This window comes from Dreissena polymorpha, chromosome 3, assembly GCF_020536995.1.
Source record: "Dreissena polymorpha isolate Duluth1 chromosome 3, UMN_Dpol_1.0, whole genome shotgun sequence".
NCBI classification, from domain to species: Eukaryota; Metazoa; Mollusca; class Bivalvia; order Myida; family Dreissenidae; genus Dreissena; species Dreissena polymorpha.
The window spans coordinates 48884843-48909248 of NC_068357.1; the positions used below are offsets into that span (position 1 = coordinate 48884843).

Sequence of the window (24406 nt, forward strand, 5' to 3'; positions counted from 1 at the left end):
GCGGCGCCAGAATGGACCCAGGAACCTAATAACCAAGAGAAGACGGAAGGGGAGAAGGCCACGTTTATTTGCAAGGCTTTTGGGGTGCCAGCCCCTATGATACAATGGTTCATCAACGGTGTCTCACTGGCGGACTGTAAGTTTGCTTGATATATTCAGAGAGTTTGTTTGCCCAATTGGGAAAAGTGCCGATACCAGCCGAAAAGGAAAACAAATGCGCACGAAACCATGAGAAATAGGGAAAATTTGGCGTGTTTGATTTGTCCTTCCAAATTCTTTAAAATTGATAACTTAGTGTTGTCAAGTTGTCAATATTTTATTTACTTAGGTTCAAGCCATAGAGCTGCCTAGGGAAACTAACAAAATGTTGTTTCTTATTTATAAAAAGAAGGGAAAAAATCGCTGAATATATTAATGTGCCGTTTATTGACTTGGGTTAATGTGGTCAGATGTTGTTGCATAGTTTTAGTATACATTTTGTTTAAGGTGGACATTTGATTTGTCTAGCTGACGATATTGTAGTAAATGTTTTTTTAAGTTTCTAAAAGTTAAAGTTTGTTGGTAAAACTTAACCAGTTTTGTTACAAATGTCAACACAATTTGCATGGCGAAGGTATGTCGTATGTCTGATTTATCAGCTTAACTACAGCATGGTCAAGCAATTAGGATAATTTTAAGAGTTAAAGATAGTTTTTAGAGTTCATTTTTTTCCATATCTCGTTTCTTACTCAAATAAGTATAACTGCTGAATTTTTGCAAATTGATAAAAAAAATTCATCGGCTTGTGATATTTTGTATTCTGTTATATACATCGTAATTGTATTGTTACAAGTGGGACGTAGTGGCTTCCATGGTCTTTGGATATATGTCTACTTTTTTGTTAAATCTGACTATTTTTTGGTTCAAACTAACTTTAATTTTACAGTGTGTGATTTAATTTCCTTTTAGCTGACATCTACATTTGAATGCCTTTGATTACTTTAAAAATAGTCCCTAACTTTACTGGATCTATTCACAAGTGAAGACTTTTGGTGTACCAAGTAAGGGAAAGTTTTCTCCCTTGACGTTTTTCTAAAATCACTCAATTTAATTAAGTCGTACTTTTTGTAATATTATTTTCAGCCTCTGGTAATGAGGGTGTTAGAGATCCCAGAATCTACAACAATCCGAGATTCCACAAGGTTGGCGACAACAACATCACCTTGACGAATCTCACACTTGAGGATCACATGAACATCCAGTGCAACGCCAGTAACAAGCTCGGCTACGTCTTCTCCAACGTCTACCTCAATGTCATGAGTAGGTGCTCTTGATTGTACTCCATTTTTGATTTCCCCGTTCTAAGTTAGTTTAAGTTTAGTATAAACCTATTTATTTTAGCTTGATTGCATCAATGGCTGCTTGGAACGCTCTAGAGTCCATTTCCTGGGTAGAATCAGAACTTGTTGTCTTTGGGGGAGATCTAAAGAACGCTCCCTCAGTGAGGATCAAACCTGTGATTTATAGGTCGCTAGGCGGACAACATATCACCTACGTCATTTTTTAATTGCCAGTGCTAAGGACAGAATTCGAGAAGCCGTCTTGAAATATGTTGATAAAATCAAAATTATTTCTATTGGATTTAAAACTTAATCAAGGAGCAAATAGGCATGGACAAGGCAGGTTTTTTCCCACAACTTTGGCAATGGGGCCAAGTCAATATTGATTGCGAGAAATCCGGTCGTTTAGACCAAAAAAAAGTGAAATTGGTGTTGTTGTATTTTGTTTACCAATACTTTAAATTAAGCATAAGTGTTGTCAATATTATACTTACTAAGTATCAATTTTTAGAGTTGGATATGGAGATAAACTAAATTTTGCGAATTATTAAAAATAAATAAAAATACAAACTTTTATTTACATGCCTGTTACTAGTATATATGTATAGTCCATTTATATTATCTGTCTTTACAGTAACTTACATATTTTTTAAATTAGTACGATAACTTAGATACTGTTTATAATAGAAAAATCTAAATTGTAGAAATAATGATTTAAGTGTTAATAGTTCAGCTTAAACACCATGCTACATGGCTGCTTTTCATTTAAACAAATTAAGTTTTCGTTCCATGTTTAGATGTTAATGAAATGCAAAGTCTTACTACCTAAATAAATCAATGATCCATTTCTATCTTCCTATTTAACACTACTAAGAATAAAATGATTTTTATACTTTATTTGGAAGCGGAAAAATGGGCCAATTGAAGATTGCGCACATAATTAGAAATAATGAATATGACAGGTAAATATGACACGTTTAATTTAAATACATAGTTATAGTTAAAATGTACATTATTTATTATTTTCAGGCTGGACACCCGGACCGAATATGACAGGTAAATATGACACGTTTAATGTAAACTTTAACTGTTAAAATAAATAAAGTAATAACGGAATCGTTCTAATATACAAACCAAAAACGAAATAAAATGTATGTTTCTTCAAAAACACATATACTTATTCGTCGCGTTAATTCTTGTTTGAAAAGGTTGAAACTACAAATTTAATTAACGTATTGATTCCCTTAAAAGAATTTTGAGAGGGTCTCTAGGACAGGCACACTTGTGTGTGTAAACTTTGTAATTGTGTCATGTTACATGCATACTCAGAGACGAAGAAAATTGTCCTTGTGAAAATCGGAAGAATATCTTGAACACGTTTGTGTAGAATTGTACAGAAAACGCCATATGTTAAAACAAAACAATTTACTGGTATGCTTTACACAAAATAAGTTCCCAAATAATACATAAGTATTATAAGTAATAAAAATTAAAAATTGACAATTTTTTATTTATATTCAAATAATCTGTTAACAATTGACCATTAACTCTGGGAGCTATTACAGTTCCCACGTAGGTTATAGCCCGTTTAACACATTTGAACAATATATGTTTTATTCAAGAAATGCATAATTTTGAATATTAAAAAAAAATTCTGAACGTTTTCTGTATGAAAGTAATTTTCGATTTACTCCTATGGCTAACAAAAATATCTACCTTAGTAAAACATACTCATTATAAGTATTGTTCATTAATTATTATATACAGAGTGAGATTTACCATGTTTTGTTGATATTCCTAACAATTTATTCATATTTATTATATACAGACTTACCGTGTATTGTTGATAAATAAATATCTTGTCCACAATGCTGACCCACAATTCTCTTGCAATTAATATTAAGTACTATGTGTGTGAGTGTTTACTGTAATTTTGCATGAATACGAATAAACAACTTAAAATCATCATAACATTAAGATTAACTATTTGATACTTGGGATAGTACTTGATATAATGCTGATGATGATTTTCCTGTTTTCAGGCTGGACACCCGGACCGAATATGACAGGTAAATATGACACGTTTAATGTAAACTTTAACTGTTAAAATAAATAAAGTAATAACGGAATTGTTCTAATATACAAACCAAAAACGAAATAAAATGTATGTTTCTTCAAAGGTTGAAACTACAAATTTAATTAACGTATTGATTCCCTTAAAATAATTTTAAGAGGGTCTCTAGGACAGGCACACTTGTGTGTGTAAACTTCGTAATTGTGTCTTGTGACATGCATACTCAGAGACGAAGAAAATTGTTCTTGTGAAAATCGGAAGAACATCTTGAACACATTTGTGAAGAATTGTACAGAAAACGCCATATGTTAAAACAAAACAATTTACTGGTATGCTTTACAAAAAATAAGTTCCCAAATAATACATAAGTATTATAAGTAATGAAAATTAATCCATAGACAATGTTTTTTTTATATTCAAATAATTTGTTAACAATTGACCATAAACTGTGGGAGCTATTACAGTTCCCACGTAGGTTATAGCCCGTTTAACACATTTGAACAATATATGTTTTATTCAAGAACTGCATAATTTTGAATATTAAAACAAAGTTCTGAACTATTTCTGTATGAAAGGTATCTTCGATGTACTCATACGGCTTACACAATATAAACCTAAGTAATACATACTCTTTATAAGTAATATGCATTACTAATATATACTGATGCGCCGTGTTTTATGTTATATTCATAATACTTTATTTACATAAATTCGATACAGACGTGCTGTGTAGTCTTGATGAATAAATATTTTGTCTACAATGCAGGCTTTCAATTCTAATGTTTGCTGTAAGTAATATTAAGTACTATGTGTGTGAGTGTTTACTAGAATTTCGCAAGAATACGAAGAAACAAAAACTAACAATTATCATAAAATTTAGAAACTTGACACTTGGGATAGTACTTGATATAATGCTGATACTGATTTGCCTATTTACAGGCAATTGGACGACACCCGGACCTAATATGACAGGTAAAGATAACACGTTTTAAGTAAACTTTCACTGTTAAAAGAAATATGGTTTATCGGAAAGTGATAACGAAATCGTTCTAAATTACAAACCACAAACGAAATATGACATGTAAAGATAGCACGTTTACAGTTAACATAATTTGCATGATAAATCCATTGATAAGCCGATATTTTTCAAATTCTTAAAAATTTATCATAAACTGTAGGAACTATAACAGTTCCCACGTTGGTAATAGCCCGTCAAATACATTTCAATAATATATTATATTACAAAACTGCATAATTTTGAATATTAAAACACGTTTCTGAACAATCATTGTATGAAAGTAATCTTCGATTTACTCCTATGGCTTACCCAATATATACCTTAGTAATACATACTCATTATTTGTAATGTACATTTATTTTATACAGACGTGTCATGTTTTGGTGATATTCATGATTTATTTACGTTAATTAGATAGTACTTAATAGATAGTACGTAATAGATAGTACTTAATAGATAGTACTTAATAGATAGTACTTAATGGATAGTACTTAATAGATAGTACTTAATAGATAGTACTTAATAGATAGTATAATGCTGATGGTGATTTGCATGTTTACAGGCAATTGGACGACACCCGGACCAAATATGACAGGTAAAGATAACACGTTTAAAGTAAACTGTAACTGTCAAAAGAAATATAGTAAAGCGGAAAGTGATAACGGAATCGTTCTAAAATACAAACTATAAACGTAATAAAATTTATATTACCTAACAAACACATTTTCTTATTTGTCGCTTTAATTCTAGCATGATGAGGGGATGCTACAAACTTGATGAAAGTATCTATTTGTGACATGTTACATGCAAATATACGGACGAAGAAAATATTTTCTGAAGAAAACTCCAAATAACATCTTGAACATGCTTTTGTATAAATGTAAAGAACACGCCATATGTTAAAACATATTTTATGGTATGCTTTATAAAACACATATACCTAGATAATACCTAAGTATTGTTATAATGAACATAAATTATAAACAGACATACCATGTAATGTTTATAAATTAATATCTTGCCTACAATGCAGGTCAAACATTCAAATGCATTTTATAAGTGTTAGAAAGTAGATTTAGTATGGGTGTCACTATAATGTTGCAGGTTGGTGATTTGAAAACGAACACTTATCATAACATTAAGCTACTTGTGACTTGGGAAAGAACTTAAGATCATGCCGATTATGATTTGCTCATTGTTTGTAGGCAATTGGACATATTGATCAAATATGACAGGTAACGATAACACGTTTACAGTTAACATTCATTTTATGATAAATCCATTTACAAGCAAAAAGAAAAGAAAAAAATCTGTAAACAATTGTCCATGAACTGTGGTTTCACAGTAGATAATAGGCCGTTTAACGCGATTGAATACTATCTATCTTTTTCGAATGCTGCATAATTTTGCACATTAAAAAAGCATCTTAACTATTTCTGTATGAAAGCAATCTTCGATTAATCATATGGCTTTCAAACATATATACCTTAGTAATAAATACTCATTGTTAATAATGCACATTAATTATAAACATATATACCATGTTTTATTGATATTCCTAACAATGTGTTTATATTAATTATATACGGACGTGCCGTGATTTGTTGATAAATAAATATCTTGTCCACAATGCTGGACCACAAATGTAATGTAGTTTGTAAGTAATAGAAAGCACTATGTGGGTGAGTGTTTACTAGCATTTCGTATGAATATGAATTCAGAACTAACACTCATCATAACATTAAGATACTTGATACTTGGGATAGTACCTGATATAATGCTGATTACGATTTTTCTGTTTTCAGGCTGGACACCCGGACCGAATATGACAGGTAAATATGACACGTTTAATGTGAATACATACTTAAAGTTAATAATGTACATTATTTATTAACAGACATACCATACTTTGTTGATATTCCTAACAATTTATTTATATGTATTTTATACAGACGTGCTTGTATTGTTGATGAATAAATATCTTGCCTACAATGCAGGCGTTTAATTCGAACGTATTTCGTAAGTAATATTAAGTTCTATGTGTGTGAGTGTTAACTAGAATTTCGCATGTATACGAATTCCAAACTAACAATTATCATACAATTAAGATACTTGATATTGTGATAGTACTTGATATAATGATGATGATGATTTGACTGTTTACAGGCAATTGGACGACACCCGGAACAAATATGACAGGTAAAGATAACACGTTTAAAGTACACTTTCATTGTTAAAGAAATATAGTAAAGAGGAAAGTGATAACTGAATCGTTCTAAATACAAACCACAAACGAAACAAAATGAATATTTCCTCACAAACACATTAACGTATTTGTCTTTTTAATTCTTGTATAAATAGGTGATAGTACAAACTTTATTAAATTATCGATTTCCTGAAAGACATTTTGAGAGGGTCTCTAGGACAGACGCAATTTGATGTTTAAACTTTGTAATTGTGAAATTTTGCATGCATACATAGGGACAAAGAACATGTTTATTGTGAAAACTCAAAATAATATCTTGAACACGTTTGTATTGATATTTTCAGAAAACGACGTATGTTAAAAAATACAATTTACTGGTATGCTTTACAAAAAATAAGTACCCAAGTAATTCATAAGTATTATAAGTAATGAACATTAATTTTTTACAGACATGACCTGTAATATTGAAAAATCTATCTCTTGTCTACAATGCATGTCCAACATTCAATTTGTTTTTGTAAGTATTAGAAAGTTATATTTGTATGAGTGTAAACTAGACTTTTGCTTGTTGATGATTTGAAAACGAACAATTATCATGGCATTAAGATACTTCAGACTTAGGATAAAACTTGAGATAATGCTGATTATGATTTAACCATTATTTTGCAGGCAATTGGACAGACGGATCAGATATGACAGGTAACGATAATACGTTTACAGCTAACATTTATTGTATGATACATCCATTTACCATCGGATATTTCTGATATTAAACAATTATGTAAACGATTGACCATAAACTATGGTAGCTATAACAGTTCCCACGTAGGTAATTGCCCGATAAACATATTTGAACAATTTATCTTTTATTTAAGAACTGCATAATGTTGCATATAAAAACAAATTTCTGAACTTTTTCTGTATGAAAATAATCTTCGATTTACTCCTATGGCTAACAAAAATATCTACCTTAGAAAAACATACAAATTATAAGTATTGTTCATTAATAAATATATACATAGTGAGATTGACCATGTTTTGTTGATATTACTAACAATGTATTTATATTAATTATATACAGACTTACCGTGTATTGTTGATAAATAAATATCTTGTCCACAATGCTGACCCACAATTCTCTTGCAATTAAAATTAAGTACTATGTGTGTGAGTGTTTACTGTAATTTTGCATGAATACGAATTAACAACTAAAAATCATCATAACATTGAGATTAACTATTTGATACTTGGGATAGTACTTGATATAATGCTGATGATGATTTTCCTATTTTCAGGCTGGACACCCGGACCGACTATGACAGGTTAATATGACACGTTTAATGTAAACTTTAACTGTTAAAATAAATAAAGTAATAACGGAATTGTTCTAATATACAAACCAAACACGAAAAAAATGTATGTTTCTTCAAAAACACATTTACTTATTCGTCGCGTTAATTCTTGTAATTAACGTATTGAGTCCCTTAAAAGAATTTTGAGAGGGTCTCTAGGACAGGCACACTTGTGTGTGTAAACATTGTAATTGTGTCATCTGACATGCATACTCAGCGACGAATAAAATTGTTCATGTGAAAATCGGAAGAACATCTTGAACACGTTTGTGTAGAATTGTACAGAAAACGCCATATGTTAAAACAAAACAATTTACTGGTATGCTTTACAAAAAATAAGTTCCCAAATAATACATAAGTATTATAAGTAATGAAAATTAATCCATATACAATCGTCTTTTTTAAATTCAAATAATCTGTTAACAATTGACCATAAACTGTGGGAGCTATTTCAGTTCCCACGTAGGTTATAGCCCGTTTAACACATTTGAACAATATATGTTTTATTCAAGAACTGCATAATTTTGAATATTAAAACAAAGATCTGAACTATTTCTGTATGAAAGTTATTTTCGATGTACTCATACGGCTTACACAATATAAACCTAAGTAATACATACTCTTTATAAGTAATATACATTACTTATAAATACTGGTGTGCTGTGTTTTTTGTTATATTCATAATACTTTATTTACATAAATTCGATTCAGACGTGCTGTGTAGTCTTGATGAATAAATATTTTGTCTACAATGCAGGCTTTCAATTCTAATGTTTGTTGTAAGTAATATTAAGTACTATGTGTGTGAGTGTTTACTAGAATTTCGCATGAATTTTCTTATTTGTCGTGTTAAGGTGAGTATGAAAAGGTGATACTACAAACTGTATTAAAATATCTTTGCACTTAAATGAATTTTAAGAAGGTCTCTAAGAAAGGCGTTACATTTGCAATTGTGACATGATGCATCATTATAATGGTCGAAGAAAATGTTTCTTGTGGAAACTCAGATAACCATCTTGAAATCTTTTGTTTCGAAATATTAAAGAAAACATCAGGGCCCTTTTTCATCAACCCATTCTTATACTAAAGAATACAATGTTCTACATGAATAATGATGTCAGTAGAGGTGATATATCCAAGTTTAAATATTGGGCCGAATGTTTTAAGAATATGATGTTACTTGTCAGGTATACCGGTTCCGATTTCCCCGGTGGATGTCGATCTTGAATGGACCTACAAACAGCAAACTGATGGATCGTACAAGTCGTTTGCAGAATGCCTGTTTGAAAACAAGAATGAAACGCAGTACTATTTTGTGGGATGGTGTGTATCTGATTAATTTATGTTAATGACATTTTATTTACTAAATATGTAAACATCTAACCAATCTGATCAATATACAAATTGTTATTAGCTGGAAATTAAAGCGAGTATATGCGATCTAATTACTTTTTTTAAAACATATACTAGACTGCAAGTTCAGAAAAAGTAATTGCAGAAAATAAACGACAAATGTTTTATTTATTTGCAAATTACTTTTTGATTTACAAATGAAAATTCCTTCGCGTACACAAGACATGTGCAATGTTTGGAATTGCCGTTCAGTCTATGCCGATATGGTCATACGATACACAGACACACTTTTGGTTCTTAAACAAATACTAGTCAACGTGTCGGTGTAGGCGCTAACTTATCGTTAAAATGTCAATGAAGTAGACAGTAATTGATTGTTTCGATGACATATAACAATCTTTTAATTATAGTTTTAATATTCTTCGGCCGTATTCATATGTTGTTTAAAGTTTCGAGACTTAAATGTTTATATGAAATCGTATATACTCGTTTTAATATAGCTAGATGCCAGTTTATTATATATCTGGCTATTTTATCCAACGAATATGTCCTGCCTACCTATGTCTAGTATCATTGTTTGAAATTTAGACATGATAACAATAAAGTTTTCAATCTATAGTTTAAACTATTTGTTTACATTAATTTGTTTATGAAATTTAAATGCATCACATTCGAACAAGTTTTTTTTTAGAACAAATATTAAATGACAGTTGACATGTTATTAGTACGTTTTATATTTTGGCTGATCAAAATTTTTCAATATGGTATCAATATTTCTTGCCATGTCTTGATCAAATTCACGCAAAACAATAGTTTAATGTAACGTACTAGTTAAAACGTAAGAATGTTATTTAGTACAAAGTCCTTAATTTATTTATGTATTGACACATGTTTCCTTTCTCAAAGTGGCAGTCCAATCAACGTTTGATCAAAAACGTTTTGTCATTTACTTTATAATATACGTGTGTGTGTGTGGTATAGGTACGTGGATGCCGTATCAACCCCGGTATACAAGACAGGCATATCCAAGGCAAACGTTGCAGGCTTCAACGCTGTATCCGTGTCCACTCTTATTGTCGCCTATCGCGCAACTTCAACGTTATCTCAAACATGTGCAATTAATCGCAGGGTACGTTCACGTATAATTGTTTTCTACTTCCGATTTTAAAAACCCAATATAACCCGTTTCATCATTATATTATACACAATATTGAATATGACAGTGTTATTTGAGCAATATTTGACTACATGACTGTAAAAAACGTTATATTTGACAGTACTTAATAATATCGTATTGTATTAGTACATCAAATTTGCAGCGGTAAAGCGCAGTAATCAAGTGTTAATTATGAAAATCTTGGAAAAATTATATTTTGGTTCAGCTTTACTTCATAAAGAAATATGTGGAATCAGTAACTTTCACATTGACTTGGAATGTCGCGGATGTCTTAAAAATGGTTAACATGCAGTCGTAAATATGCCCATAAACTTAACGAAACAGTGTACTCATTTGACATGAACCTGTATTGAACGCTGACTGTAGAGCCACCGCTAGGATATTTGATGGGCCTAAAGAATGACTAAATACTTACTTTTCAGTGGAAATGTGCAGTGACTGTTGTTGATTCCACCGGAAAGGCTCTTCTTCCTGCAGTAGCCAGCAAACATGAGGACATCATTAAGGTAGATTGCGTTTTAGTCTGTATTGTTTGTCATAGAGAATATTTAGTGAGTATCTAAATGACTCAGTCACTTAAGTTTCCTTAAGAAACTGCTTCAATACATAGAAAACGTCATTTGCATGAAACATCCTTAGTCTTGAAACAAACCCATGTAAATGAATAGATCGTGGTGTTATTCATATTTTGAATCAGTGTTACCTGGTTTTAGCATGCACTTTAGTAATTAACGGCATCAATACACAGAAATTCACGTTATTTTAACATTAAACAATTAGCTGTTTACCAAACCCATTTGAATGTGTAGACCGTGATGGAATTTATATTGAGTTTAACAACTGTTTTACGATGCAAGTTATTATTTGGTCTTCGTATTAAATTTATTTTTAAAAAGTACTTACCGAAACTCCTCCTATAAAGGACTTTTCTGACATAGAAGTAACGCCGAACAAAAAAAATTATAACCACGTTTCTAATTATCGCACAAACAGGCATTATGCTTGTATATCTTTTTGTTATTTATTGTAGATTGAAACCACTTACGTAACTATGAACCGAGGGGCCAGTGCGGAAATCCAATATTCCGTCAACGTTCCTATCCTGTGTCAACCCGACAAACAATGTGGAATCAACGTAAAAGTGTATGATGAAAGTGACGACTACAAATGCGAAAACTCGACCGTTGCCGTGCGGGTAAGCGTCATTGTCTACAGATATTTCTTTTTCGAAAAATAAACGGCCAATAAAAGCATGTGTATTTTTTTTTAATTTCATCTTATTCAACTTCTCGTAAGACCCTAGTCAACCAAAGAAGCAGCGTATTTCTAAGGTTGAGAATGTTTTCCAATCGAGTATCTGACATTGGAACGTAAATAGAAATCATGTAAACTAAAACATAAGAACTAAACCAGTACAATAAAACGAACAGTAAAATCCAATTAAGCCACCTTTACGTTTACAAACTTATAATCTAAATAAATTATTTTAATGAAATTATATTTTCCTTCTTTCAGCACACAAAAATGTGCGGAGATGTCGTTTCGGGTGCCAATGCTACAACGAAATTAACAAACAGTTCGACGAATTCGATCAAGATAACCACAAAGAACAACAACTGGTTTGAGCTCAAGGACAACTTTACGCTTACCATGGAGGTTGAAGGCTTTGGAACAGTAGATGAATTTTGGGACAACTGTAAACTTGATACGAAAGTCAAGGTATTAATTCGTTCATATTGACAATGAACACAATAACTGACAAAATGCTTAAAACGGGGACTTTAGTTGTATCTTAAATACAGCCTTGACATCAAGAAGATTGCTATATTTTGTTTACATGTTGACGCTTGGTGATACGTTTTATATGAATCTATAAATGCGCCTTTAAATGTAAAATATTTCTGCTGATAAAATCATAATATGTTATTTTCAGCGTTGAGATTTTCTTTTATAAATATATACGCAAAACACGTTTTTTTCCGACACTTACTCAATCTTAGTAATATTAGCCCTTTGTCGAGGAATCAAACCAATTAGTGTCGTGTTCTGAGAAAACAGGGCATAATGCTTGTGCGAAAAGTGTCATTCCAGATTAGCCTGTGCCTAAACTGGATTTTCGCTAAGACGAGACATCATTTAAACGAGAAATTGCATAAAAGCGGAAATTGTCGTCACTGATTAGCCTGTTCGGACTTCACAGGCTAATCTGGGATGACAATTTACGCACAAGCGTTATGCCCAGTTTTCTCAGAACACGACACATTAGGTCAACCAGTCATGTAGTGATGTATGAACTTACTACTGGCATCTTAAATTGCATTGGATTAAATGATATATAATCTTTATACAGTTAGTGTATCTCCATGTAGTTATATTAAGAACGTTCATAAAACGAGAATCGTATTCAATTTGTATGAAAAAATGATTGATTATCTATGCACCTTAATTAAAAAAATGTCAGGAGCAACAGTAAGTTCCTAAAAGTATTATAACCGTTAAAGACATACCCTTTTGTAGGTAAAAAATATTTTTCAAACGTATTTATAATCGGCCGTGTCAGACGGATTGCGATTGCATGTTTGAATAGCTTTGAAACGACACCTAGTGCAGTGCATTAATGAATATATAATAAACGCCAAAGTATGCGGTTTATACTTTTTTTATTAAAACGCATTTGTTAAAGACTTTAATTTTTAGGGTTTAAGTATAAAACTGTCCACCGTAATATCACATCTTGAGATGATTGCAATCAAATGCATGAGTTACTATTTGAGTCAATAATGTTATCGCTGTTTAGAATTGGATAACAGTTTTATTAAAACACCAGGTTTATGTTTGTGTAGTTGTATAAGTTCCGATCAGTGTTTTTTTCTTTCGTTAGAAGTTCAGCGGACGCCACATTTCAACAAAAAGTACTTAACTTAATTGTTAAGATTATACTTGTAAGATAAGCAATAACTAGTTACAATGTATTCAGTCAATATAGTTCATTGTTTGATAGGTCCATGTCGAAGACTACAAAAACTACTGGATGCATAACTACTGTTACGCAAATAACGATCCCAGAATTGGAACCTTCGACGGGGCGTAAGTTTACTTATAATTTAAAAACCATTGTGCTAGTAACGAATCATTCGTTTGTTTCTCTGATTTAAACAATATTATTAATTATTTGCTTACAATGCAAGTGACTTGTTCTATGAAAAATAATGGGTTTCGTGCAAGATAAAACCAAATGAATAAACTGTTTAGGACAACACATATTTTTATATGCTGTTCTTATATGATTCTTCAAGTTATAATATGTGTATATGCGTTGCGCTGATTTTCAAAAAAGACCAGAAAATGTTAAATATGATATTATCCCTTGGTTTATTTACTATAACCGCTCACTATTTCATAAACTATATAAAATTGAAAATAACACATGATTTTTTTGTTGGCAAATAATGACGAAAAGTAAAAATATTACTATACATTATTTCCTAAAATTTACATTTCCAGATACTTCAGCTTGAACATGGCAGGGAACTATACGCTGTACAAACACAAAACTCTTCCCATTCGGGTAATGCATACCAACTTAATTTAGTTTACATGTTTCGTCATCTTATTTTGCTTCATCCTCAACGACTTCTGGTTTATTGAAAACCCGATATTTCTGTTCTATACGCCGGTTATAACCGAAGAAAAAAAACGTGACTACATATTACTGGAATACAAAATTGTATAATTAAATTAATGGTTTGCAGTTCAAGTATCTTATGATAAATTGCAATATTAACAGTTCTTATGGGTGAACATTAAAATCATGTCTATTTATCTGTGATTTCCTTATTTGTTGTATGATTTTTATGTTGCTACGCGATATGTCACAGCGATATGTGCATGTCAAATAGAGTTTGAAACTATACTAATAAAACAAAGAGAGTATATACATTATAAAATGTATAAAGGCTATAGCGAGTTGAAACAGAAAAGGTTCAATGTGAAGTTGTTTTAATATTAGTCGCAACTTATAAGTTGCTGACAAATAAGCCAACGGGCTTGAGTCCAAAGGTGAAATGGTGAAAAACGACAGCAAGTTTAGTTATCCAATCAATTCAATTCAAATCTTTAAGTGAAAAAAAACGAACGGCGATCTTTGTTTCTGAAACTGGTCTAACAATTGAAGAAGCCGCACTGCATATGTACAAAGGGTTTATAAAAACGGTTAAGGTTGAGCTAGTTATAAAAATCTAGATTTTAAGAAATATATATTTTGCATGTTCTTGATAATGATTATTTTCAATTGTTTGTCTCTGTCAGGTCGAAATAGAAACCGAGATATGCAATGGGGTAGGCGCTTGTACATGCGGTGTGACGGTGAATGCGGGCAAAGACGTGTTCGCTATCAACCACTGTGGGGGATACCACATGATCAAGACGATCCAGAACACAGAGAAGATCATGAGTGTTAGGGAACTCCCGGGGTACATGCATACTGTAAGTGAAGGATCATTTACTCAGAGAAACTGTATAAGAACGACTTTTCACTAATTAATGTTGTATGAATAGTTATGAATTCACTCATTCAGTAATTTTCTTGGACATCTAACATTGCGAATGATTCAAAATACATAATATTGAATACCAATTAAAGTTGTGGGAAGTAATAATTATCACACATTCCCTTATGGAATGATGCATACAACAAGATACGTTGTGCCAGAAATTACTTAATTTATATAGCAATATCCGAGGTGAAAATATCAACATGCCACACTTACCATATATGTATATTCGAACTTATCACACATTATGTTATTTAGTTCCACCTGCTGCTAGACATGAGGATAAGATGTCATTGATTCGAATATACTTGGAAATCTTTGCTTGAAAGTACATTGTATCACTCATTGCTGTGTTTAGTTATACCTACCGTTAAACACGAATCTGAGTGGAATTGCGTGAATGTCACACTTATCATTCATTCCGTTGTTTAGTTCTACCTTCCACAAGGCACCATGATTAACGTGGACTACCACGTGGGCGTGTTCTGGAAGACGATGAACGTTCAGATCTTCCCGTCTCCTGACGACATGGACGACACCGAAGGACTTTGTGGTAACTTCAACAATGATTGGGAGGACGACTTTACCCACAGGGACGGTACTGTCACCGTGCCAAAGGGAGAAAGGTACTGGGATTGGTTCTTCTCATTCGAAGACCCGAACGATTTCAGCGAGTCATGGAGGTGGGTTATATTTCTGGCTCGAATTGATTTATTGTTTTTAGTGAAATGTACGAAAAAATAGTACTTTTTATATATAAATAAGCGAAACATGGATTTTGTTTTATGTTTTATTATTATGGAGAGAAAACAAAGACACATACATATCACAATATAGTAAATATGTGTTCACGTGTTTACATGTTTAAATTGTTTTGCTTTTGTTTAAAGGATGAACGTACATTTTAGAAGAATTTGGAACATATAAGCATTATACCCTTTGCACACAATTAGTGATTGAGTTCAAAATAATTTCCGCAGCTTATTGTTGAAATCCAGCCAATTGCATTGACACACACAAGCCGCATTTTGCGAACTAACATATGTCGTTTCAGAGAGGAAATTCCGTTATTAAAATTGGCCCAAGATGGTAATCTTGATAACGTTCTTAATCCATGGGACGATAATGCCAAGTACTGCGTGTGCCCACTGGTGGGTGGATTGCGTCAACCAATGTGCCACAGGAAGGAAGACAAGACGTGCACAAAGTCAAAGGTCTTTGGATTGTTCCTTTCATAAGCTTGTTTGGATTTGTCATTAACTTATATTTCAGTTTATGAGGGCGGCTAGTTACCTTACTCCTTACTTCAACATGCTCTGGGTTACGTAGTTTACCGGTACTAAGTGAACATACTTATTCCAGTAACGGATAGCTTAACTATTTCAATCATGCATACCGTGTACGTATTTTCATGACTTACATATCCAAAGCAATTTAAAAGAAAACGTTCTTACTTATTTTAATATCGAGTTTTGTTTTATATGGTTTGGTTTTTCAGCGTAATAATATGCTTCTTATAGACCGACCAACATAGTTTAAAACCCGTGCCTAATAAACACATCCTCCAAATGTTTATCGCAACTCTAAGAAGCTTCTAAACATTTTTTTTTATTATTATTATTTTAAATCATGAACCATTAATAAAGGACCAAGCGATAATTATAATTCTTTTTCCAGGTGTAGCAGTGTTTTCAGTTTATTCTTCGTTAATAAATTTGACCTTTAATGTGTTGTTATGTTATAAATGGACACTTATGTGCAATGCTAAGGTTTTGTTCTTGTGACACAGTCAAAGTTTTCCGTTTAATATATTATGGTATAGTACTGTATCAATACATATATTGTGTATAAACCATAGGTCTACGCTGGCAAGGAGAAGGTGATCATTGGAGAGACGAAGCGGTCCGTGGATAGCCAGCACATGGACGACATTGCGGAACGATTGGGGATGTTGGGTAGAATGAGGGAGATGAACAAACTGCAGCGCAAAAAGGTAAACAATATTAGATGTAGATCGCCCTGTGAAAAAACAGTGCTACGATGACGCTTATTGATACGTGTTGCAGTATTAAATGCATGCAAATATTTTTAATAAGAAAAGGCTGAGCGGTTTTTAGTATTGATGATTGGTGTGTATATGAGCAGTGTACAATGGATAACAATTAATACATCGCAATATGGTTGAATACATACCAACAAGTTACAAACTGATATACTTAACATTATCTCTTATTTTGTGTAATTAGTCAGTAATAGAGTTGTCATATTGTGTGCCCATTCCGTGTTGAAAAACATTTTTTGTTTGCAAACATGCAGCTATGTGTATACGGATGCTGTCATTCAGTTGCTTGATCAGTAGCTTGTATTTGTAACAAAAATATTCGACCATCCGTTTTAACAGTCCACGTATTTTGTAGAGGGCAACACCATCCAACTACACCACCGCACAAATAGACGATGCTAAAGCTAAATGCGAGGCATACTTAAAAGATGAATGCATGGATGGCATCACAATACTTGGAAATAAGACAGAGAAAAGCTCTTTGGACTGCGCCAGAGATCTTGTGGTATGGACATGGGAATGAACAATTGGGTAATCGTAAATTAGTTTAAACCTATATATTTTATCTCGATTGCATATAAAACCTTAGGCTTATTAAAACGGTCCGTTTCCTTGGTAGAACTAGTACTTTGTGTATTTAGGGAAATCTCAAGAATGTTCTCACAGTGGAGATCGAACCATTACCTCTTGGTCGCTAGACGGACACCATGACCACTATGAACGGCGACCTATCATATATTAAATGATGAAACGATAGTTGTATATTTAATTGTGTGTATTATGCAACAGGGGTATTTTAGAACATTTTACAATAGGTAAATATATATATATATAAAGCATGTAAAGTGTTGGTACAAATAAGCAACAACTTTTTAACGTAAACATTCAAGATGCATAGTATTTGCATTAAATGCATTAATATATTTGAAAATGTACAATAATAATACAATTTCAGAAGAAAAAAACATAATATAGTTTTCGCCTCTACTTTAACGTTGCAGTTCTAAAATATATATACGGTTTTAGTATATACACAGTAGATATATATATATATATATATATATATATATATATATATATATATATATATATTTATATATATATATATATCCATTTGTATTGAAATGACGATCTACCACGAAAGAAACCCGTAACAAGAACGCTGTTGCTTACTTTGCAGCTGAATCCGAACGCTTCCGATGCCCAGCAAGGCAGCTGTCGGGCCGTGAAGACCACAATAGTCACAACCTTTGTAAAGGACAAGGAAGCGCAGGTATTATATCGGTTTATTTTACCATATTACGGTTGCATGTTCACATATATACTCTTACAGTTGACGTATTACGAGTATTGTTAACAAATCGCGGTTACTGTAAACCTATTACAGAAACAGTTAACGCATTTTGGTAAATGTTAATGTATCTAGATTACTTTAAACATGTTACGGATACATCTTAAGTATATACGGTTACTGTTGCCCTATTATGGCCACTGTTAACTTATCGTGTTTGTTAACATATTATATTGACTGGTAAACTGCATCCGGATATTGTTAACGTATATACGGTTACTGTAAACGAATTACAGTTACTTTTAACTTAAAAAGGTTGATGTTTATGTATATACGGTGAGTGTTAATGTATTACGCTTATTTTTAACGATCAAATGTTACTATTTAAGTATATACGGCTGCTGCTAAAACAAAACGATTAATATTAACGTTTTACTATTTTTGTTAATTATTATCGTTCCTGTTCACTCTTAATGATTTATAAATAAGTATTATGGTTACTATTTTACGGCTATGTCAACGCAAAACGGGAACTGTTTTCGACTAAATTACTTACTTACTTATAAAAGTTGGTAATCACTTAATTATGGTTACTAAGATATAGAGGATATTGTTTGGATTTGGTGGAATATCGATTTTAATTGACAAGTGATCATAGACAACAAATATTTTCTATGATCACGAGTGAATTAAAATTGGCATTTCACTGAATCCAACACATTTTTCGTTTTATTGTATGCATTTTCCACCCTTAATTGACATTGTCAAAGAGTTTAACTTGAGAATTTCGCTGGAATAATGACGTCATTTGTAAAAAGAAATGACGTAATTTTACAGTAAAACAGTGGAAATTATTGATCCTTTTTACTGTAATTTTTCACTGTTTGAAACAGTGAATTATCAGTTTTTATTCACTGGTATATATCTTCACACCACCGGAAAGCATAAAATAAATAAAGGTACCTGTTGACCAATTATGCGATAAAGCACTTACTCATACATTTTCATATACATGTAAACGGAAACCTATATGTTTATAAGTTATGCGCGATGTTGTGCCTGTTATACTATCCAAGTTCTTTAGAGAAGTTATGCTAAACAGTTTTTAAAGAATTATCAATTTACCAACGTTTTCAAGATAATATTATTAACATCCTTTACCTTGCCTAATTGATACCGTAACTTTATGGACGATTTATTCAACCGTTTCTATTAGGATTGGTCATTTAAAACACGTGCTGATGCTTTCTTGACATGAAGCAGTGACACTAATATAACTGGGTTCCATTTCAACACTTGTGTACACAATTAAAGATACTGTCTCTCTCTTTGGCAATTGGCATAAAACAGACGCTATGAAACATATATGTGGCGTGTTCTGAGAAAACTGGGCAAAATGCTTGTGCGTTAATTGTCATCCCAGATTAGCCTGTGCCGTCCGCACAGGCTAATCAGGGACGACAATTTCCGATTTTATGGAATTCTTGGTTTAAATGATGTCTCTTCTTAGCGAAAATCCAGTTTAGGCGGAAAGTGTCGTCCCTGATTAGCCTGTGCGGACTGCACAGGCTTATCTGGGATGACACTTTGAGCACAAGCATTTTGCCCAGTTTTCTCAGAACACGCTACATATATTCCTTTTTATGTTTTACAGGAGGTATACAAAGAACAATTCGATAAGGCAACGAAAATGTGCATCGACGACTGTAACGGGCATGGGAAATGCAATGGTTTGTTATTTACTATGTAACGGGCATGGGAAATGCAATGGTTTGTTATTTACTACATTTTCTTTTTATAAGGGGGTAACGGTGCAACATATTTTTATCAAACGCATTTTAATGTTAAGTCTAAATAAGGTTACCAGCATGATATGGCGTTACTTGCGAGGTAAATCATACATTAAGTGGAGGAATGGAACATAAACAATGTGAAACTCCATTTTTTTTATAGAAGAGACAATCGTCTTGTTAGCGGAGTACCTATATTTATTGCCAATGAACACATGCAAAACAATTTTACGCAGCATGAAGGACACAACCACAAAACAAACACTCATAAAAACGAACTATTGTTAAAGGTAAATTAAAGTAATTAAGGGTAAGAGCCTGTTTTATTAAGTCTAAACAACAAACTGGGCACAGACTTATAAACATAACATTTGAGTGATTTATATTGAAAAGCAACACCATTCAAATCAAAATGCTTTAAAGGCAGACTTGTTCATAGTTTGACAAAAAGACAATTTTGAAAAACATTTATACATTCGAAAACAATATGCATTACTTCCAAAAATGCAAGTAAAAACACCTTTCTAAGATTAATATTAATTAAAAATATTTGTTTGTTATAAATTGTTAATGAATAATCGTAAATCGAATGCCAAATTTGTTTAAGTATGTGTTATGCTTTTCATCGAAAATTTAGCAAACAAGTTGTCTACCAACATACCGTTTACATAACCCTCTAGATTAAAAAACCTGCGGAGTGTACTGGTTGGGGGTTAGCTTTTGCATTGAAAATGCTCAGGGTCTAACCCCAGGTAGAGAAACACAATTCCGTGTTATTATACTTTCAGACTAGTCTGAATATTACAGTTTTATTCGTGGATTTATTTAATGACATTTGTAAAATAATACGATCATCTGTGAACAAGTCATTTTAAAAGAAAAGAATCATCGCAGTAAGGGGAACAAATTCCATAATTACAATGGGAAACCATGATGCACATTATAGTTGCCTCCCTTCCCTTTGATAAATAATTGGCTTCACACCGATTATAAAATAAAACGAACAACATGTAATTGTGTTGATTTGAAAGTGTTGTAACGCATTTTAAGTAATTACCTATAATGATTTTGATAATGAATGGTTATAAAGATTTATATGCCAAACCTACTAGTGCAATTGGATATATTTTTTTTAATTAAACCCTCGTACAGACAAAGGCGCCTGCGACTGCACCGGGGACTACGACCCGCTGACGAACTGCTCCCTGAGCCGCAGTCAGAAGCCCACCCTGTCGGGCCTGAGCGGTGGTGGGCTCAAGGACGGCAAGTGTGACCGGAAGAAGACCGGCTGTAACGCGTTTACCATCGCCACAAGCGGATGTACGTCCTTAAGCAAATGCAAAACGAATGTTACCACGGTAAGCATCGATTTTCTGTTAAATATTTGTTTAAGGGTTAATGGTTTTACGATAAAATCGTTATTCTATATGCAATAGATAAAACAACTCATAGATGTCAATAAACCCAAGTAAAGGGACATTTCACATGCTTGTATTTTGTATGAATTTCATAGCACTACAGTGATGGAACAAAAGTATCTTCAGAAAAGGAGCAATCCTGTACATGTTGTAACGGTTTTGATGTCGAGTATGACGTCAGTGCCTTTACAGGTGTCCGTAAACGTCGATCCAGTGACACTGCGTCTCTTGGAACAACGGTATTATTGTTGGCTTTCATCTACAAAACTGTCTTATATTTTACTGTCTATTTGATTAGAAGCCCGGTAGAGTGACTCTTTTGGCACCCCGAAAACCTTTTTACAAAATAGTGATAGTAAGGTTTCATTGTGATATCTTTTTAACAGATTGTCCACTAGTATGTGATATTTTAAAGAACGAGTATTGGGTGTAATGTTTGCGAACTTTATTTAAATTAACCTATTTTCAGTTAGCATACATTATACCATACATTGACATCAATACTAATGTAATCGCGCAGTGATTTCGGTATTGTGAATGCTAGTATGGCTCATTGGGTCATTGTCGACCTGAAATGGCTTGAAGTCACCCTAGGGTGACTAGCGTCGGCTTGAAGTCACATGAATCGGCTTCTACATGTAGTCACCCCCGGTGACTTCAAGCCATTTCAGGTCGACAATGACGCAATGAGCGTTACCTTGTAGACTTTGTACGATATTAGTGATCAGTATAAGATAACAAATAACTAATCCATTTACGAAATAAGATTGAACACGTATACGTCTTTCAGAAACCTAGTGTTATTTGTTTTGTTGAGTTGCATTGTAAAATGCCACTGAATATCCCATTGTTGTTCGCTGGAGTTAGCGCATATAGTTGGCGTAAAAACAAATCTAAAGGCGGTTTAATTGTGGTTTCTCGTTTTCTGTAAAGGTTGGCGTCGCAGTCAGCAATGACGGCAGTACATACAGTGACTCAGCGTCCTCCGTGAATATAATTCTGGACAGCACTTGCATCACAAGCGATGGAACAAACTTTGTGCTCGACGTAGGTTATGTTATATTGACCTAAATGCAGTACAATTTCCTTATAACAATATTAGCCATAATTTGCGGTATATGTTTATGTTGTGCCTCGGGATTTGGTATACATTATAATTTCCCAGTGCTATTCGAAGACATGTGCATTTGTTTCTTGTTCAAAAGTCATACTACAATTACTACCAATAACTACTATAAAATGTTATCATCAATCGTTAAATTTCCTTTTTATTATTTACGCCTTCACATGTGAATTAGAGTTTTAGAATAATACTTCACTATTCCCCTTTCAGTTTTATATTGTAGCACCAAACAGCCAGAAAAAAACCGTTGCATATCTTTAGTGCATTGTATTCCTTAAATTGATATTTAACAATTTAAGTACCCATATGTGTTACATGTTAATTTTGTGGTAAACAACTATTTGAGTCTTGCTCCGTGAACACGGCGAGACTCAGGGACGAACTTTTCCGCCTTAACTGAATTTTCGCTAAAAAGAAACTTTCTTTAAACGAGAATTTTATAAAAGCAAAAAGTATCGTCGGTGTCAAAACAGGCTAATCTGTGACGACACTTTAGGCACATACATTAAGCATTTCTTAGAGCAGGGAAAATTTCTATTTTTAAGGCTGAATACTGTCTCATTGACGGCGTGTGCTATGCTACTGCGAGCACATCAAATAATGGTTGTTATACCTGTGATATGGCCAACAGATTTAAATGGACAATATCTGTAAGTAACGTTGGACTTATTGTTGCTTTTTTGCAATTTATAATATTACACTTTTTATGCGCGTGATTTTAAGTTTGTTTATAAAGATGAAATACATGATTTCAACGCAGAATATAGTAAAGCAATTAATATGTTATATGTTCATTAGTATCGATTGATATTGCAATGAATGGCTATATATATATTTGTGAAAACACTAATTTACTATTAGTATATAATTACATTATACCTGATAAGTCACTGTTTATAAAAATCGTAATAACGAGAAAACACCTTTTATTCCAGTTAAAAATCTCGATTTCAAAGATCATTTTTATATAATATTGACACTTCAAAACCATTATCATGAGAGAAATGAAGTTTAATTACAATTGTTAAATGAGAAAATTCTATCTACAAATTGTTACAGATTGGTTTCTGCGAGATTGGTGGTATTTGTTACCAAACGTTCAACGCTAAATCTTTAGCCCTATCATGCCTCACCTGCGTACCAACAACGAGTCAAACAGAGTTCACACAGACGGTTAGTTAGAGTAGCTTCTCTTTTCCTTTGCTAACAGAGTTCACTCAGACGGTTAGTTAGAGTAGTTTCCCTTTTGATAAGTCAAACAGAGTTCACCCAGACGGTTAGTTAGAGTAGTTTCCCTTTTCATTAGCTAATAGGTTACAATATACTAAATAATCGAGTCATGAAGGGCTGTACTCTCTAAAAAAAACATCATATTTTTTTCGAAGGCATGTTTTACACTTTAGGCTGTTGTTCTGGTTTTATCGTCTGGAGATATTGCTAGGGTAAGCATAGGTGTTTACTACTAAATCTCTGAAATAGGATAAAGTTAGAGATTAAAGTAAAAATTGGTACTGAAAAAGGTTACAATCCACTAGAAAACGGCAGAAAAAAAGAAGGTGCAAAAACAGTCGATTTTGATTTGAGTCGAATTCTTTTTGTTTTGAACATGACATATCTTTTTTATTGCTTAAATCGATTCAGATAAGAATGCCCGTTAAGAAAAGGTTTGG

General features: G+C 32.6%; 1 protein-coding gene and 1 long non-coding RNA gene across 3 annotated transcripts in view; both read left to right on the plus strand.

Moving 5' to 3' along the window:
- The first annotated feature begins 2360 nt into the window (after positions 1–2360).
- Positions 2361–5007, plus strand: LOC127874069 (uncharacterized). 2 transcript variants are annotated; one of them, XR_008046605.1, is made up of 3 exons: positions 2361–2375; positions 4333–4365; positions 4974–5007. It is a non-coding gene; the product is annotated as an uncharacterized LOC127874069 (long non-coding RNA). The 2 variants fall into 2 exon arrangements; XR_008046606.1 differs by lacking the exon at positions 2361–2375 and adding an exon at positions 3374–3388.
- A 2302-nt stretch (positions 5008–7309) lies between these two features.
- The window catches only part of LOC127872206 (uncharacterized), a 30395-nt gene continuing 13298 nt past the window's right edge, over positions 7310–24406 (plus strand). Inside the window, exons 1-21 of the mRNA XM_052415535.1 lie at positions 7310–7316; positions 7913–7939; positions 9157–9292; positions 10304–10451; positions 10922–11005; positions 11530–11694; positions 12015–12218; positions 13501–13586; positions 14004–14067; positions 14808–14984; positions 15485–15735; positions 16107–16266; positions 16911–17045; positions 17470–17619; positions 18295–18387; positions 20060–20135; positions 21348–21553; positions 21709–21852; positions 22547–22660; positions 23282–23386; positions 23796–23909. Of these exons, the coding sequence (XP_052271495.1) occupies positions 7310–7316; positions 7913–7939; positions 9157–9292; positions 10304–10451; positions 10922–11005; positions 11530–11694; positions 12015–12218; positions 13501–13586; positions 14004–14067; positions 14808–14984; positions 15485–15735; positions 16107–16266; positions 16911–17045; positions 17470–17619; positions 18295–18387; positions 20060–20135; positions 21348–21553; positions 21709–21852; positions 22547–22660; positions 23282–23386; positions 23796–23909 (2646 nt within the window). The remainder of the gene's footprint in view (positions 7317–7912; positions 7940–9156; positions 9293–10303; positions 10452–10921; positions 11006–11529; positions 11695–12014; positions 12219–13500; positions 13587–14003; positions 14068–14807; positions 14985–15484; positions 15736–16106; positions 16267–16910; positions 17046–17469; positions 17620–18294; positions 18388–20059; positions 20136–21347; positions 21554–21708; positions 21853–22546; positions 22661–23281; positions 23387–23795; positions 23910–24406) is intronic.